Here is a 14,322-nt window from a genome sequence, read left to right as displayed (position 1 = left end):
GTAATTTCATAATCTTGCTTTGGCTTTTCTAGAAGTAATTTCTCAAATGTTGGCACAGTGGGGCTCTAATTGGACTGTGTTCCAAAGTGCAGTCTAGACTGGACCCTTTACTTTCTGATCCTTTTTAGCTGTGCTGTGTAATATTGAACTTGGAGGTGTAAATATATTTGAATCTAATGTCACACCCATTTTTATCTTATATGTGTGACTGTATATAGAGATATACACATATTATACACACATAATATAACAGTCAATACGATCTAAGTCCCCATTCTTGACATGTGTGCAATTGGCTGCCGTGTTTCACACACAAAATACAGTCAATTCACTTTAGGTATTTTCTGTGAAGAGCTTTGAGATGTCTCTAAGACGTATTAAGGCGCTATATCAATTGTAAAGATTATTATTATGTCATCAGCACTGTGGAATAGCACTGTGGAATAGGTGCGGCTCCAAATACCCAGAAAGGGAAATTAATGCTGTAATTTTTTATTTTTTGAAAGTTTCCTTCAGTGAGTTTGCTGTGTGAAGATAGGTTTTACCACTAGCTCTGCAGTCCAGAGGCCCAAATAGTTTCCATCCAGTGGACATGAACTTTTAAATTTAAACAAACTTTTTTTTGGTTCAATACGGATATCTAATTTAAGCCCTAATTTTATCAGTCAGTAGCTTGGAGATGATTGACAGTCCACAGCACATCTAATATTGTAGAGTAGGGTGTCAAACATACTGTACTGTTGGTGGCCTGCAATGATACTTGGCGATCTGTTCATTAGTTTCTAAAATTGCATTGACATCCCTGTTTGAGAGGCTAGAATCTCAGGCCATTTTTCTGCTCAACTGGTTTATATAGTTTTTGGACTGGAACTATGATGACATTTCTCCGTAGCCTGCAAATAATGATGCATTCATTTAGCTGAATTGCTGGCCTATTAGTTTGTATACCAATAAAGTACAGATTACAGCACAGGGTTAGTTTCTTCTAAACAGCCTGTTAGTTCCTTCTAAAAGCTATCTGAGATCTTAATAGGCAGCTGCTTGCCTCATCAGTTGTACAGAATATATTTGTTGCAATTAAAGCAAATCCCAGCATGAGTAAAGATGATTTGCTCACATCTAGCTGCCCAGTTTATTCTACTGAAGCACTAAATGGATCTTGATTGCGAGTCATGGAAAGGGGTTTAGAAATTCTTTGTACTGATCTGACTTCTCAAGGTCAAGATGTGAGCGAGAGGACCTGGATTTGATTCCTGGTCAAAGTGAAACGTTAGGCAAGTTTCCTTACTCCACACGCCTCTGTTTACCTAGCAGTAAGTAGGAACTGGGTTGTTAGTTGATTGGCAGATCACTTTTGCAAGGGTAATAATCCCTTTAAAAAAAGAAAGAAAAAATTAAAATAAAATAATTTGGTTATTCAATCCACACAAAATATATCCTCTGAAGCGCTTCGAGACGTCTTGAAGACGTGATAAGGCGCTATATCAAACACAAGGATTATTATTTCACCTCATATAGTTCCAGCTGACTGGGGTATCTAGTATTTTGATCATAAGACATAGGAGTAGGCCATTCGGCCCCTCGAACCTGCCCTGCCATTTAATAAGATCATGGTTGATCTTCTAACCTAATTCCATTTACCCACCTTAATCCCTCTATCCTTTAGAAATCTATCAACCTCAGTCTTAAATATGTTCAAGGACTGAGCATCCACAGCTTTCTGGGGTAGAGAGTTCCACAAATTCACTACCCTCTGAGTGAAGAAATGTTTCCTCAACTCAGTTCAAAAAGGCTGACCCTTAATCTTGAGACTATGAGCCCTAGTTTTAGATTCTCCAACCAGGGTAAACAGTCTCACGGCATCTACCTTGTCAAGATCCTTAAGAACCTTATAGGTTTCTATAAGATCACCTCTAATTTCTTTTATATTCTAGAGAATATATGTCTAGTTTACTCAACCTATCCTCATAGGTCAACCCTCTCATCCTAGGAACCAACCTAACGAATCTACGCTGCACCCCCTCTTAAGGCGAGTATGTCCTTTCTTAAATAAGGAGAGCAAAACTGCACACAATATTCTAGGTGCTGTCTCACCAAGATCTTATAGAACTGCAGCAAGACTTCCCTTTCTAATCCTTTTGCAACGAACACCAACATGGCATTAGCCTTCCCAGTTGCTTCATGCACCTGCATACTAACTTTTTGTGACTGGTGTACAAGGACACCCAAATCTCTCTGGACACTAACACTACCTAGTCTCTTCCCCTCTGGAAAATAATCCACTTTCCTATTTTTACTAGCCAGGTAAATAACTTCACACCTCCCCACATTATACTCCATCTGCCACCTTTTTTTCCACTCACCTAGCCTGTCTATTTCCCTTTGCATTCTTCGTATGTCATCCTTACAGCTTACTCTCCAACCTATCTTTGTATCATCCGCAAATTTAGATATATTAAGTTCTATTTCCTCACTTAAATCATTTATATAGACTGCAAATAATTGAGGCCCAAGCACTGATCCTTGTGGTACTCCACTAGTCGCATCCTGCCAATCTGAGACGGACCAGTTTATCCCTACACTCTGTTTTCTTCCCGGTAGCCACTCTCCAATCCGCGCTAATATATTGCCTTTAATTCCATGGACTCTAATCTTATGCGTCAGCCTTTTATGTGGCACCTTGTCGAATGCCTTCTGGAAAACCAAATACACCACATCCACTGTTTCCCCCCTATCTAACCTGCTAGTTACATCCTCAAAAAACTCTATAAGATTTGTTAAATATGATTTCCCTTTCATAAGGCCATGTTACCCTGATTCACCAGCCACCTCCGCTCGCTTAAGGGCCAGATGCGGGCTGCCAAACGCACTTGGCTCAAATCCGGCCTAACGGTCCACCACCATGTCTGGCTGTACCTCATCAAAACCTACTGCTCCTCTGTCACCTCAGCCAAATCGTCTTCTATTCCAGGTTAATCCTGGAGGAGAAGGGCAACACCAGGCTCCTGTTCTTCAACATCAACCGGCTCCTCCACCTTCCCCCCAAACCTCGAGTCAAATTGAGGGAATATGCTCAGCTGCCACTACCACCCCGCCCCCCACCAACTTTTACACCCTCCCCACCCCCACCCCACACTCCGACAATTATCCCATCCCTCCTTCCACACCTTGGAACTTGTCAACCCCTCCTCTGTCTTCACCACCATATCCTCCATGAGGCCCACCACCTGCTCCCTGGATCCCATCCCCACCCCTCTCCTTAAATCGCAGCTCCATCTCCTTGATCCACTACTCGCCGACATCATTAACCTCTCCTTGTCATCCAGCACTGTTCCTTCCCCCTCAAAACAGCCATCATCAACCCCACCTTGAAGAAACCTTCCCTCGACCCATCACAAACAAAGCATCTGCAGCCACCTCTTTTAAAACCCTAGGATGCAGACCATCAGGTCCAGGGGATTTATCGTTTTTTAATCCTATCAATTTCTCAGGTACTATTGCTTTATTGATGTTCATTTCTTTAAGTTCCTCACTAGCATTAGCCTCCAGGTTCCCCTCTGTTATTTCTTTATTCCCCATTATAATTTCTCCTGTGTCTGCCTGCAATGGACCCACTTTCACTTCTGATAGTCTCTTCCTCATTATGTACTTGTAAAAACTCTTACAATCTGTTTTTATGTTCCTAGTTGGTTTACTCTCATATTCCATTTTGTCCCTTTTAATCAGTTTCTTGGTTTTCCTGTGCTGATCTCTAAAGCGCTCCCAATCCTCAGGTTCACTCTCCTTTTGGCAGTATTATAGGCCTCTTCTTTTAATTTTATACTTTCCCTAACTTCTCTAGTTAGCCAAGGTTGAACCACTTTTCTCGTGGTATTTTTATTTTTCAAGGGAATATGTGATCACTGGGAATTATGTATTATATCTTTAAACGTTTGCCATTGCTGGTCTACCGTCATTTTTTAATCTAATTTCCCAGTCTATTTTAGCCAAATCTTCTCTCATACCTGCAAAGTTGGCTTTATTTAGATTTAAGACTCTTGCTTTGGATTCAACTATATCACTTTCTAACTTAATGTTAAATTCCATCATGTTATGGTCACTCTGCCCGAGAGGAGCCTTAACTTCCAGATTGCTGATTAGCCCTATTTCATTACCACAAAACAAGATCTAGGATAGCCTGTTCCCTGGTTAGTTTTCTAGAACAGTATGCTGAGGAAACATCTCTAATGCATTCTATAAACTCATCCTCTAATTTACCTTTACCAATTTGGTTTTCCCAGTCTATATGAAGATTGAAATCACCCACTATTAGTGTATTCCCCTTGCTCGTGCTCCTCTAATTTCCTGATTGAGCTGTGTATTGGAATTGTATCTCTTTACTTTCAAAAATGTTATTGGATGCCTCTTCTTTAATCAATTTATTCGCATATGATTGGTGGAATCTGACCATTTGGCATTCCATCTGCCTGAAATTTTAGCCTTGCCTATAAATCCTACGAGGCTAATTCTGAAGCAGATCCTTGGTTGTGTGTGAGGAGCTCATTTGGGCTCACCTTCCAAAGGACATTAAGACAGGTACCTACCAGTCCATTTACAGTAAAAAAAATAGCTGATTCATCTGACAAGATCAAATCTGTGAGTGGTGGAAGGGGGTTCGAAATTCCTTGTGCTGATCTGACTTCTCAAGATAAAGATGTGAGGTCCTGTAGTTTACTCGTTAGAGCACTCACCTCACAAGCGAGAGGACCTGGGTTCAATTCCAGGGCAAAGCAAAGCATTGCACAAGTTTCCTTACTCTACACGCCTTTGTTTACCCAGCAGTAAGTGGGAACTGGGTTGTTAGTTGATTGGCGGATCGCCTTTCCGAGAGCAATAATCCATTCAAAAAAAATAAAAAATTAATATATAATAATTTGGTCACTCAATCCACACAAAATATACAAGATATTTGCTATACTGCTTTGCTGAGGGTTGTCTGTAAAAGCATAAACTTAAAGTTGTCCAGGAATTGGAGCAAAACCATGATTATGTTACTAGTCTGTCTCAAAGTCACTTATCTGCTAAACTGGTCACAATCTGTTTATTCGTAGCTCTGCTGCATTGCACTTGAGTAGTGGTCATGTGGAGAAGGCTTGAAAACCTTTAACTGCATTAATAATAATCCTTGCATTTGATATAGTGCCTTATCACGTCATTGAGACGTCTCAAAGCGCTTCACAGAATATACTGTAAAGTGGAGTGACTTTGTATTTTGTGGGCGAAACATAGCAGCCAGCTGCGCACAGCAATGCTTTGAGCATAATCTTATTTGTGATCTTTAAATTATCTAACTTGCTGCATTAGAAATTCTGTGCTGTTTTAAGGTGACTCCGGAATGAAATAAACCTGATTGATTTTGTCGCCTGCCATCAAACCAGCCAGCTGGAATTCCTTGAAACTCGAATGCTTGAAATGTCTGCATGTACTGCAGCTGTTGTGTGCCGTGAAATGCTACAGTATCGCATCCATCAATCTCTCAAATCACTGTATTGCAATGGTGGAACTGAGAGAGTGAGACGGACATGTGTTGTAAATCAGTCAGAAGAGTAGGAACACGTAGGCTGCCATGTTGGACTAGAGATCACACAGATAGGATGGAGCCAAGCCATTTGAAAACTGGGCTGAGACTCTTGAAATTGATCCCCTCCGAGTGCCAGTGGAACTTGGCAAAGAATAGAGCGTTGAGTTGTTGCACAGCACAGAATTACAGTCCGTGAGCAACCAGTGGCAGGTGATTTGCTGTTATTTTGTCTAACGTAGCCATCACCTTTTAAAAGTTTTGAAATTTTTCCTTCCAAATTGCAATAGATCTGCTATTTACGAAGAAATACTGAGCGAATTTGTGTTGCTTTTAAAAAGCTTCAGTTTTATGAAATTGCTTTTGTAAAAGACAGTGGAGAGGGGGGAGTTGAATGTGTCTGTTTGGAAGAAGTTGAAGGACAGTAGATTTCACTTGGTTGAAATCAGTAACTAGCATACATTTTGTTTTTAAATGGGAATAGTTCCTTGTTTGTGAACTTGCACGTACATTTTTGCCATCTTTTTGCTCTCAGTGTGGTCAGGGTGACCCTGTTTAGATTTCTACAGAGGCTGCTTTTATCAGAAGATTAAAAACAATATTTTGGGGTTAGGGCTGGTTAGTGCCTCGTGCATGTTATAGATCAAACTTCACAGCTCAGATCTGCTTCAAGGGCGAGAAGTGAATTTTTCCACTTAATATTGGAGTATGTGAGAGTACATCAACTATAGGTTTCCCTGAAAATCTTTGGCTACAAATGCACAACCAATTCGGAGCTTTAAACACAGTTTAAAATATGTCCAAACTCTCCCACTGTGCACTCTGGAGACTGAGCTGGGCTGTATGAATTCAACTCTGGTGCTTAAATGACGGGATGATGGGAAAGGTTCGACTGGGGTCTTTCCTAGTAGAAAACTTAATTTGAAAGCTGGTGTGGATAATTGTAGACTTGGACCTTAGGCCATTGAAATAAATTTAATCTGGGGTTGTGACTGACAATGGCTGTTGCGACGTTGGAGGTAATGTGTTTCCTACTTTTTACCAGATCATTTTTCTACATCTCAAAAGGTCAAGTCTCTGGAAATCATTCCCAAATCTGTTGCAATCTGTTTACGGCAAGGGTGCTGTGCAATCAGCTTGGAAGGGCAACAATAGGAACATAGGGATTAGGAGCAGGAGTAGGCGATTTGTCCCCTCGAGTCTGCCCCCGCCATTCAATAAGATCATGGCTGATCTTCTACCTAACTCTACTTGCCTGCCTTATCCCCATATCCCTTAATCCTTCTATCCTTTAGAAATCTATCAATCTCAGTCTACAGCCTTTTGGGGTAGAGAATTCCATAAATTCAATACCCTCTGAGTGAAGAAGTGTTTCTTCAACTCTGTTCGAAAGGGCTGACCCTTAATCTTAAGACTGTGACCCCTAGTTATACATTCTCTTACTAGGGGAAACAGTCTCGCACTGTCTACTCTGTCAAGCCCCATAAGAATCTTATAGGTTTCTATAAGATCACCACTAATTCTTCTATATTCTAGAGAATATAGGCCTAGTTTATTCAACCATGTGCAGTTTAAAATGTAATTGAGCCCATTCAAGATGGTCCTCTTGGTTCATTGGAATTGGCAGCTTTGTCCTGAAAAATAAATGTTCTCTCCGGCTGATTGTTTGGGGACAGGATGTGCAGTTGGTTGTTCAAATGATTGGCTGTTCTGGTACATTGTCAGTTTGAGGAGTTAAATACTGTTCAAAAGAAGATTCAACATCTTGAAGAATAAGTGGATGTGACCCTGAACAAAGCCAGGTCTGTGATTTTACTTGACAGTGACGTACCCAATAAAACTAAAGTGTAGCAGTAGGTGTAACTTGATTGTACCGTGATACCCCTTTTGAGTATGCTCCAAAATGCGTCTTGAGTGAAGCATGAAAGTCCCATCAGAAATATCATTACAACATAAACTTGCATTGTGTCTTTCACATTGGGAGGGCAGTCTTAAAATGCTTAACAGTACTGACTGGGGACCCTACTGGGCGTGGGAGCCAAGGGGTATGTGGAGGGGAAAGATGACCGAAAGCATGGTCAAAGAGGTAGGCCCTTAATTGACGATAGCAGAATATATAACTGGCACAAAACGCAACGATTCAAAAAAATGAGTACATATACACGGGTAGGTAATGTACTTAAAGCTTCAATATTGATATGAGAAGTCCATTTATGTGATATGTGGAGTCCTGTAGCTCAGTGGTTAGAGCACTAGCCTCACAAGCACTGGGTTTGATTCCTGGCAGGTCGAAACCTTGGGCAAGTTTCCTTATTCCACACGCCTGATAATAATCCCTCAAGAAAAAGAACAATAATAAATTGGACACTTCAATTCACGACTGTTTGTGGGACACCTCTGTGCGCAATTGGCTGCCATGTTTCGCCCACAAATACGTGAAAAGCACTATATCGAATGCAAGGATTATTATTATTTTGCCAATAAATAATAAAACTTCCTAGATATTTACTCTGTAGCAAATGCTAATTTATTCATTCACTTGCCAGTCCTCCAGGATTTGGGACAGATCCCTGAAAATATTTTACCATTAATTTGCAAGTTTACATCATTTCCAGGACAAAACAACCATTCACAAGATCATGAGGGAAGTTCAGGATGAAGGCCCTTCAGCCCATATCATCTCATCCTTCCACTACATCTTTCCATCACAACACCAAACTGTTTCTCAAATGAATTCAGTCAACCTTCCCTGGTAATCTGTTGCAGTTGTTGATTAACACTCTCCCTTAATCTGTCCGCCTTGCCCCCTCTCTCCCCTTTTTTCAATTCTCACCTGCAAATCTTCCTCTTCAACTGTGCATACAGCACCTCTCGTACCCCACCCCCCACTTCCGGCTTGGAGTTAGGCTCCACCACTGTTAAGCGTTCTGAGAAGCTAATAAGAATAATTATAATCCTTGCATTTGGTATAGCGCTTTTCACGTCGGGAGGACATCCCAAAGCGCTTCACAGAACACACTGTAAAGTGAATTGACTGTATATTTGTGGGCGAACGCGGCAGCCAATTGCGCACAGCAATGTCCCACAAACAGTCGTAGATTGAAAATGACCAATTTATTATTATTTTTGGTTTTGGAGGGATTATTATTAGGCTCTGTGTGGAGTAAGGAAACTTGCCCAAGGTTTCGCCCTCTGCCTGGAATTGAACTCAGGTCTCTCACTTGCAAAGCGAGTGCTCTAACCACTGAGCTACAGCACTCCAGCCTCCCTGCGTGGATGGCGCTACATAAATGCAAAATTGTTATTGTTCAATTTTGAACTTGTCATCTTGACCCGCTGTCTTGATATTTCTGGTGTGTTTTCCAGATTTACACTCTCTGTCCCATTGAGAATCTTCACACGTTCCCTTCAAATGTCTTTTTTTTCAACGCAGAAGTGCCCTAGTTTGTGTAGTTTCCTTTTAACGCAACACTAGCATTTTAGAATGCATTTCACCGGCTATGTATGGTGTGAGTTACCGAGTTGGATTGGGTTGGGACGTTTAGCCAGGCAAGTTCACAGTGTTCCAAGGAAGTGTTGATGGCAGCCCAGCCAGTTCTGGCTTATCAGCAGGATTTGAAAGAGACCAGTCACTGGGAGCAGGAATTCTTGCTGTTCAGCTCCATTTAACACTGCGAGGATGGTGGCCCTAGCTGGAGTCCTGTAGCTCAGTGGTTAGAGCACTCGCTTTGCAAGTGAGAGACCTGAGTTCAATTCCAGACAGAGGGCGAAACCTTGGGCAAGTTTCCTTACTCCACACAGAGCCTAATAATAATCCCTCCAAAACAAAACAATAATAAATTGGTCATTTTCAATCTACGACTCTTTGTGGACATTGCTGTGCGCAATTGGCTGCCGCGTTCGCCCACAAATATAGTCAATTCACTTTACAGTGTGTTCTGTGAAGCGCTTTGGGACGTCCTCCAGACGTGAAAAGCGCTATACCAAATGCAAGGATTATTATTATTAAATGCAGTAGGAAGCTTACCAGACAATGCTCGCAGTGGCAACCTATGAACATTTAAACTCCAGCAGTATCCCCAATGCACATTTTGGGGTCGCCCAAACATTAAGTATTGGCTTTTACCAAGCTACACCTGATAACACCCTAAATATTCAATTCCAGGCTGGAAATTTCCATGTATAGGTGGAACTTTGTCTGGTTTTCATACTTTTAAGCACAGCAACGTGTCTGACACACAGGCTGACTAAGCAAAATTGCCTGAAGATCATTTCCGTTAGTAACTCTGCACGTATAGCTTAAGGGGAGAGAACACGTTCACACTAGTCCGGTTAGCAGCAATTTACTTTCCAAGGTTGCTTGCTAATGCTACTCAGTTTCTTTGCCCAGTCAACAGTGACTGAAATACAGCTGACCCTCAAGCTCCTATTCATTTATTCTTGGAGATTTTTGTTCCTGCATAAGGATATCTAAAGGTAATTATTTAATAACTAACTTTTCATATTTAACTATATTAACTTTTGTTGCCCCATAATCTTCTAAATTATCTGGCTAGGGATTTCAATTAGAGCCTCACAAGAGCTCATTAAATATACCGCTATTATTTTTACTGTAGATTTCACAACTGTTATTGTGCTTCCAATTAATATTTCTTCACTCGTTTTGCATTCCCTCGAAAGTCAGCTCTTTTGAAGTGTTGCCACCTGTGAAGAAAATCTGTTTAAGTCTTTAATGGAATGTCTCATGTCAGCTTTTATAACTGGCCACTCTTCTAAAGGTGTAATGTTTTACGTCTACAAAACCCCATTTGTTTCAGCCTTCACTGCTCACCTCTATTGCCTGGTAAGGGGTTTTCAGCTTTCTCTCAGCCCTATATTGGCTTATGTGACTATACAGGGGCTATATTTTATACAGACCAACCCTGTTTTATAAAGTGGGGTTCATAAACTTGGACCCCCATGTTACGACGGGGCCTGCCAGTCAACCCTTCCTGGTCATCAGGTTGCTGCTGATGTTTCCTGCGCACGACACCAGTGAGCAGGACTCTGGCAGCTGCTTTCAGGGACAACTCCAGCTAAGACAGCAACTAGACCTTGTGTTGTCTTCTGCACTTGCACTTTTTGCACAAGAAGCCGGCCAATTCAGGGCTGGAAGCCAAAAGTGTTCTGAACTTTTGATATTTCACAGGACTGTGGTAATCGCCTTCACATTTGACCAAGGTACGATATAATGGGGTCAGCCTGTACCTTCTTTTTCTGTGCTGGATCCCCATAATTTGAGAGCTTGCACAAGTCTCCAACTGCACCAAAAGTTCATCACTTGTTATATGGGATGCTTCAGCCTGGCTACCCCAAGATATCCCATACTCCTGTGCTTTGGATATTGTTGCTCCACATTTTCTTCAGTAAGTCTCTTTTTAAATGGTGTTTAATTGCTACCATCATACACCACCTTGTTCCAGATCACTTGTTGTGACATTGGTCATTGGTTCCATTTTGCCTGTAGCGAGTCATCATTACCAGAATCACTATGTCCTTCATCGATCAAGGTTTAATAAAAATCCAATATTGTTGATTCTCACGAATATTAATTACTCAACATCAGAAGAAGGATTTGGATGAAGAAGGCCCTTCAAGGAAGGACACTTACCCCAAGTTTCACCCTGCTTGGGAACCAAACCCAGGTCTTCTTGCTTGGGAGGCAAGTGCTCTAATCACTAAGCTACAGGACTCCACATGTAATGATCCATCGCAATGGAACACTTGCCCAGCTGGACTGACACCCTTTCAAACAGCTTTGGAAGTGTTCTGTTGCTGATCCCAATGGCTGCACTGAGATGTATCTGACATTCAGGGCCCAGTTTTTCATTTAAAACTATCCTCAGGTTTCCCCAATAAATTGCTACTTCTTGTAGTCTGAGATGAAGACCCATCTCTGTCCGATCTCTGCCTTGGAGTGTGTCTGGTGGAGCGAGCATATGAGGGATTGTGGGAGTAGATTTAATTTCCCGCTTGCTCTTCGGTCCAGCAGTTAAAGAAGTAAATTGCTGAATTGGGTGAGTGGTTTGTTTATGATTAGATATCATACAACGACACAGAATCTGCAGGAGACGATAACAGTTTTATTATCACGAATCGTAGAAAATTGTTTTCCCCTCCAAGTTGAAGTTTGCATATAGGTGGAAGTGCCTGTTTGTTGAAGTGTTATCAGATTTACTGAATCAGATCAGCAATGAATGCTTCCTCTTTCTATCTCAAATAGTAAACATTTCTGATGAAAATGGCAGGGTTTAAAGAGAAAGGTAAGTAAACCTATTTTACGGTGCTTTGGTTGGTTCTCATCAACACTACAACAGGTATCTGCTGAGATCCTGCCCCCAATATTCCAAAATTGTGACTTCACTGGTGATCTGTACAAGTTTATGTCGACCTCGTCAAATGTCATCCAGATGCAAACGTTTGTATTTAATTAGCTTTAAAATTAAGAGTTATTATTGTTTTGTAGACATCAGAAAGCTCATGGAATGATTGAACATCTTGGGATGTCTGCCTGATGTGAAAGGCACTAAGCAAATGTAATTTGTTGTTGTTGATGATGATCATTCCCAAATGTCAGTTTACAATCACATTCCAATATTGCGTCTTTGTTAGTCTTTCTGCAACCAATGCTCTGACCATGCTCCAACAATGCACCTAACACAGTTAACACAGACCTAACAGTTTCCAACCTAATTCTATAGATCCGAATAGTGTACTGTAACTCAATACTTGCTGTGGTTTTAATACTGTAGCACCATGCAGCACTGTGGCTCTGAGATGCTATTCTGCATGAAGGGCACTATATAAATTCATTTTGTTGTGGCTGAATTAAAGTACTGGACTGATAATAGATCAGTACAATCCCAAGTGGGATTGACACCGTTAAACTGATGTGACTGATTAGAAATCTTGTGGAATGTTCTTCCTAAGCCACTTGCTGTGGGCATGGAGGGTGGGTATGCCGCAGAATACAAGCATTTGTTTATGAACAACAGCACGTAACCGATGTGTACTTAAAGAAGATGCAGATCCGGACTTCAGCAGTTCACCGGCTGCCTGGTGGCACTCAACACCTCAACGTTGTCGATATGGACATGAGAGTGATCATCTACTGCCTGGCAAATTGACCCTTTTGTCTGCGAAATTGGCCTGACGTATCCTCCTGGCTAGAGAAATCCTCAAGCTGTGGGGACGGGGAGAGATAATAATAGCACTAATAATAATAATAATCATCCTCGCATTTGGATATGGCACCTGTATATAAAATGCTATAACTTAGTGGTTAGATCACTCGCCTCGAAAGCGAGAGACCTGGGTTCGATTCTCAGCAGGGCAAAATGCCAGAATTATGTATTTGTACCACATCCTCGCCTTTTAATGCATTTTTTTAAAAAAAGTAACCGTTCTTTTTATAAGTTGCTTTAATGTTTGGCTCACTCCCAGGAGTGGAGCACTTTGTGAGCACATTAATTACAATCTTGTCTCTCTGACTGCCTTTATATTAGTTAAAAATATAATTTGTCTACTCTTTTTTATTTTTCCCCTCACTTCTCTACCTGAAAGAATTTGAGCTTGTTTCTGTTCCTTTCCGGGTTCACGGACATAGCTTGCCCTCTGGCACCTTTTCCAAGTGATTTTTATTTGCAGGTGAATTTTAAGTGTTGGCAAGTTATCCCATGGTGTGGTAGGGGAGGGGGGAGAGAGTTGCAGTGCTGTAAGGTGGCTTTGTTTGTATGTACAATGTCACTTTCCTCCGTCTGATATTGGGGCTTTTCTAAAATGGGTGAATTATTGGTGAAACTGATTTGTTTTAATGTGAAAGGGTTTTACCCATTGCAGAGGCCGGGGAAAACCTTTTAAGTCTGGTGATTGTTTCTGCTTCTGTTCAGTATCAATTGAAGTATAGAGTCCTAAAATTAGATTCAGGTCCAGTTACTTTGGCTGAGGACTAAATGGACACAACTATTTTTTTCTGCTCATTTTCTTCTAAGTGCCTTTTACAGAGCAATTACCATTAAAAATTGACATCACTGGGCTAACCTTTGAAGAGGATAAATAAAAAGTGTGGAAGGAAAGAGCTCGGAATTTGGATTAAAGTGGTTGGTACCAGTTGATCAGCTAGCATCAACATAGGCCTGATGTTCTAAATGACCTACATGCTGAAATTTCTTTCTTAAGTATTTTTATTCCTCTTTGCTGGGTTGACTGTCCCCATGAAGAGAAGTGAATTGGGCCCGAGTTTCTCTCAGTACTGCTCCTGAAGCAGCGGATGAGCAATCAGTGAGCGTAGCCAAGGTCTTGTTATTCTGAATAACCTTCCTTTTTTGGTGAAATGTCTGGGCTCCACACGATGGTACAATTACATAATGCCTTGAAAGACTAACTTGTTGTGTCGGAAACCATTACAGCAGCTGTAATATTAGTAATGGGCAGTAAGAAATGCCTGAGCAATAACTAATACTTTCTAGAGTGATGTTGATCACAACCCACAAAGCAGAATCAATTTCTCATTTCCTCTTGCAGGTGGTTCTTTGGCAAAATCTCCAGAGCAAAGGCAGAGGAACTCCTCAGCAAGCAGAGACATGACGGTGCGTTCCTGATCCGGGAAAGTGAAAGTGCTCCCGGGGACTTTTCACTTTCAGTCAAGTAAGTAACTGGTCTTGTCCAGCACCTAGCTCGCAATTCTGGTAGGCAGCACGCTTGCCTGTTTGGCTGTTCTTCAAGCT

At 41.3% G+C, this 14,322-nt stretch overlaps 1 protein-coding gene across 1 annotated transcript in view; it reads left to right on the top strand.

The window, feature by feature from the left end:
• The window catches only part of grb2a (growth factor receptor-bound protein 2a), a 71,557-nt gene that overhangs the window by 51,089 nt on the left and 6,146 nt on the right, over positions 1 to 14,322 (top strand). The window contains exon 3 of the mRNA XM_042342349.1: positions 14,120 to 14,242. Within this exon, the coding sequence (XP_042198283.1) occupies positions 14,120 to 14,242 (123 nt within the window). The remainder of the gene's footprint in view (positions 1 to 14,119; positions 14,243 to 14,322) is intronic.

Source organism: Callorhinchus milii, unplaced genomic scaffold (genome assembly GCF_018977255.1).
Source record: "Callorhinchus milii isolate IMCB2004 unplaced genomic scaffold, IMCB_Cmil_1.0 Scaffold20, whole genome shotgun sequence".
NCBI lineage: Eukaryota > Metazoa > Chordata > Chondrichthyes > Chimaeriformes > Callorhinchidae > Callorhinchus > Callorhinchus milii.
This window is presented reverse-complemented; position numbering and strand designations above follow the sequence as displayed.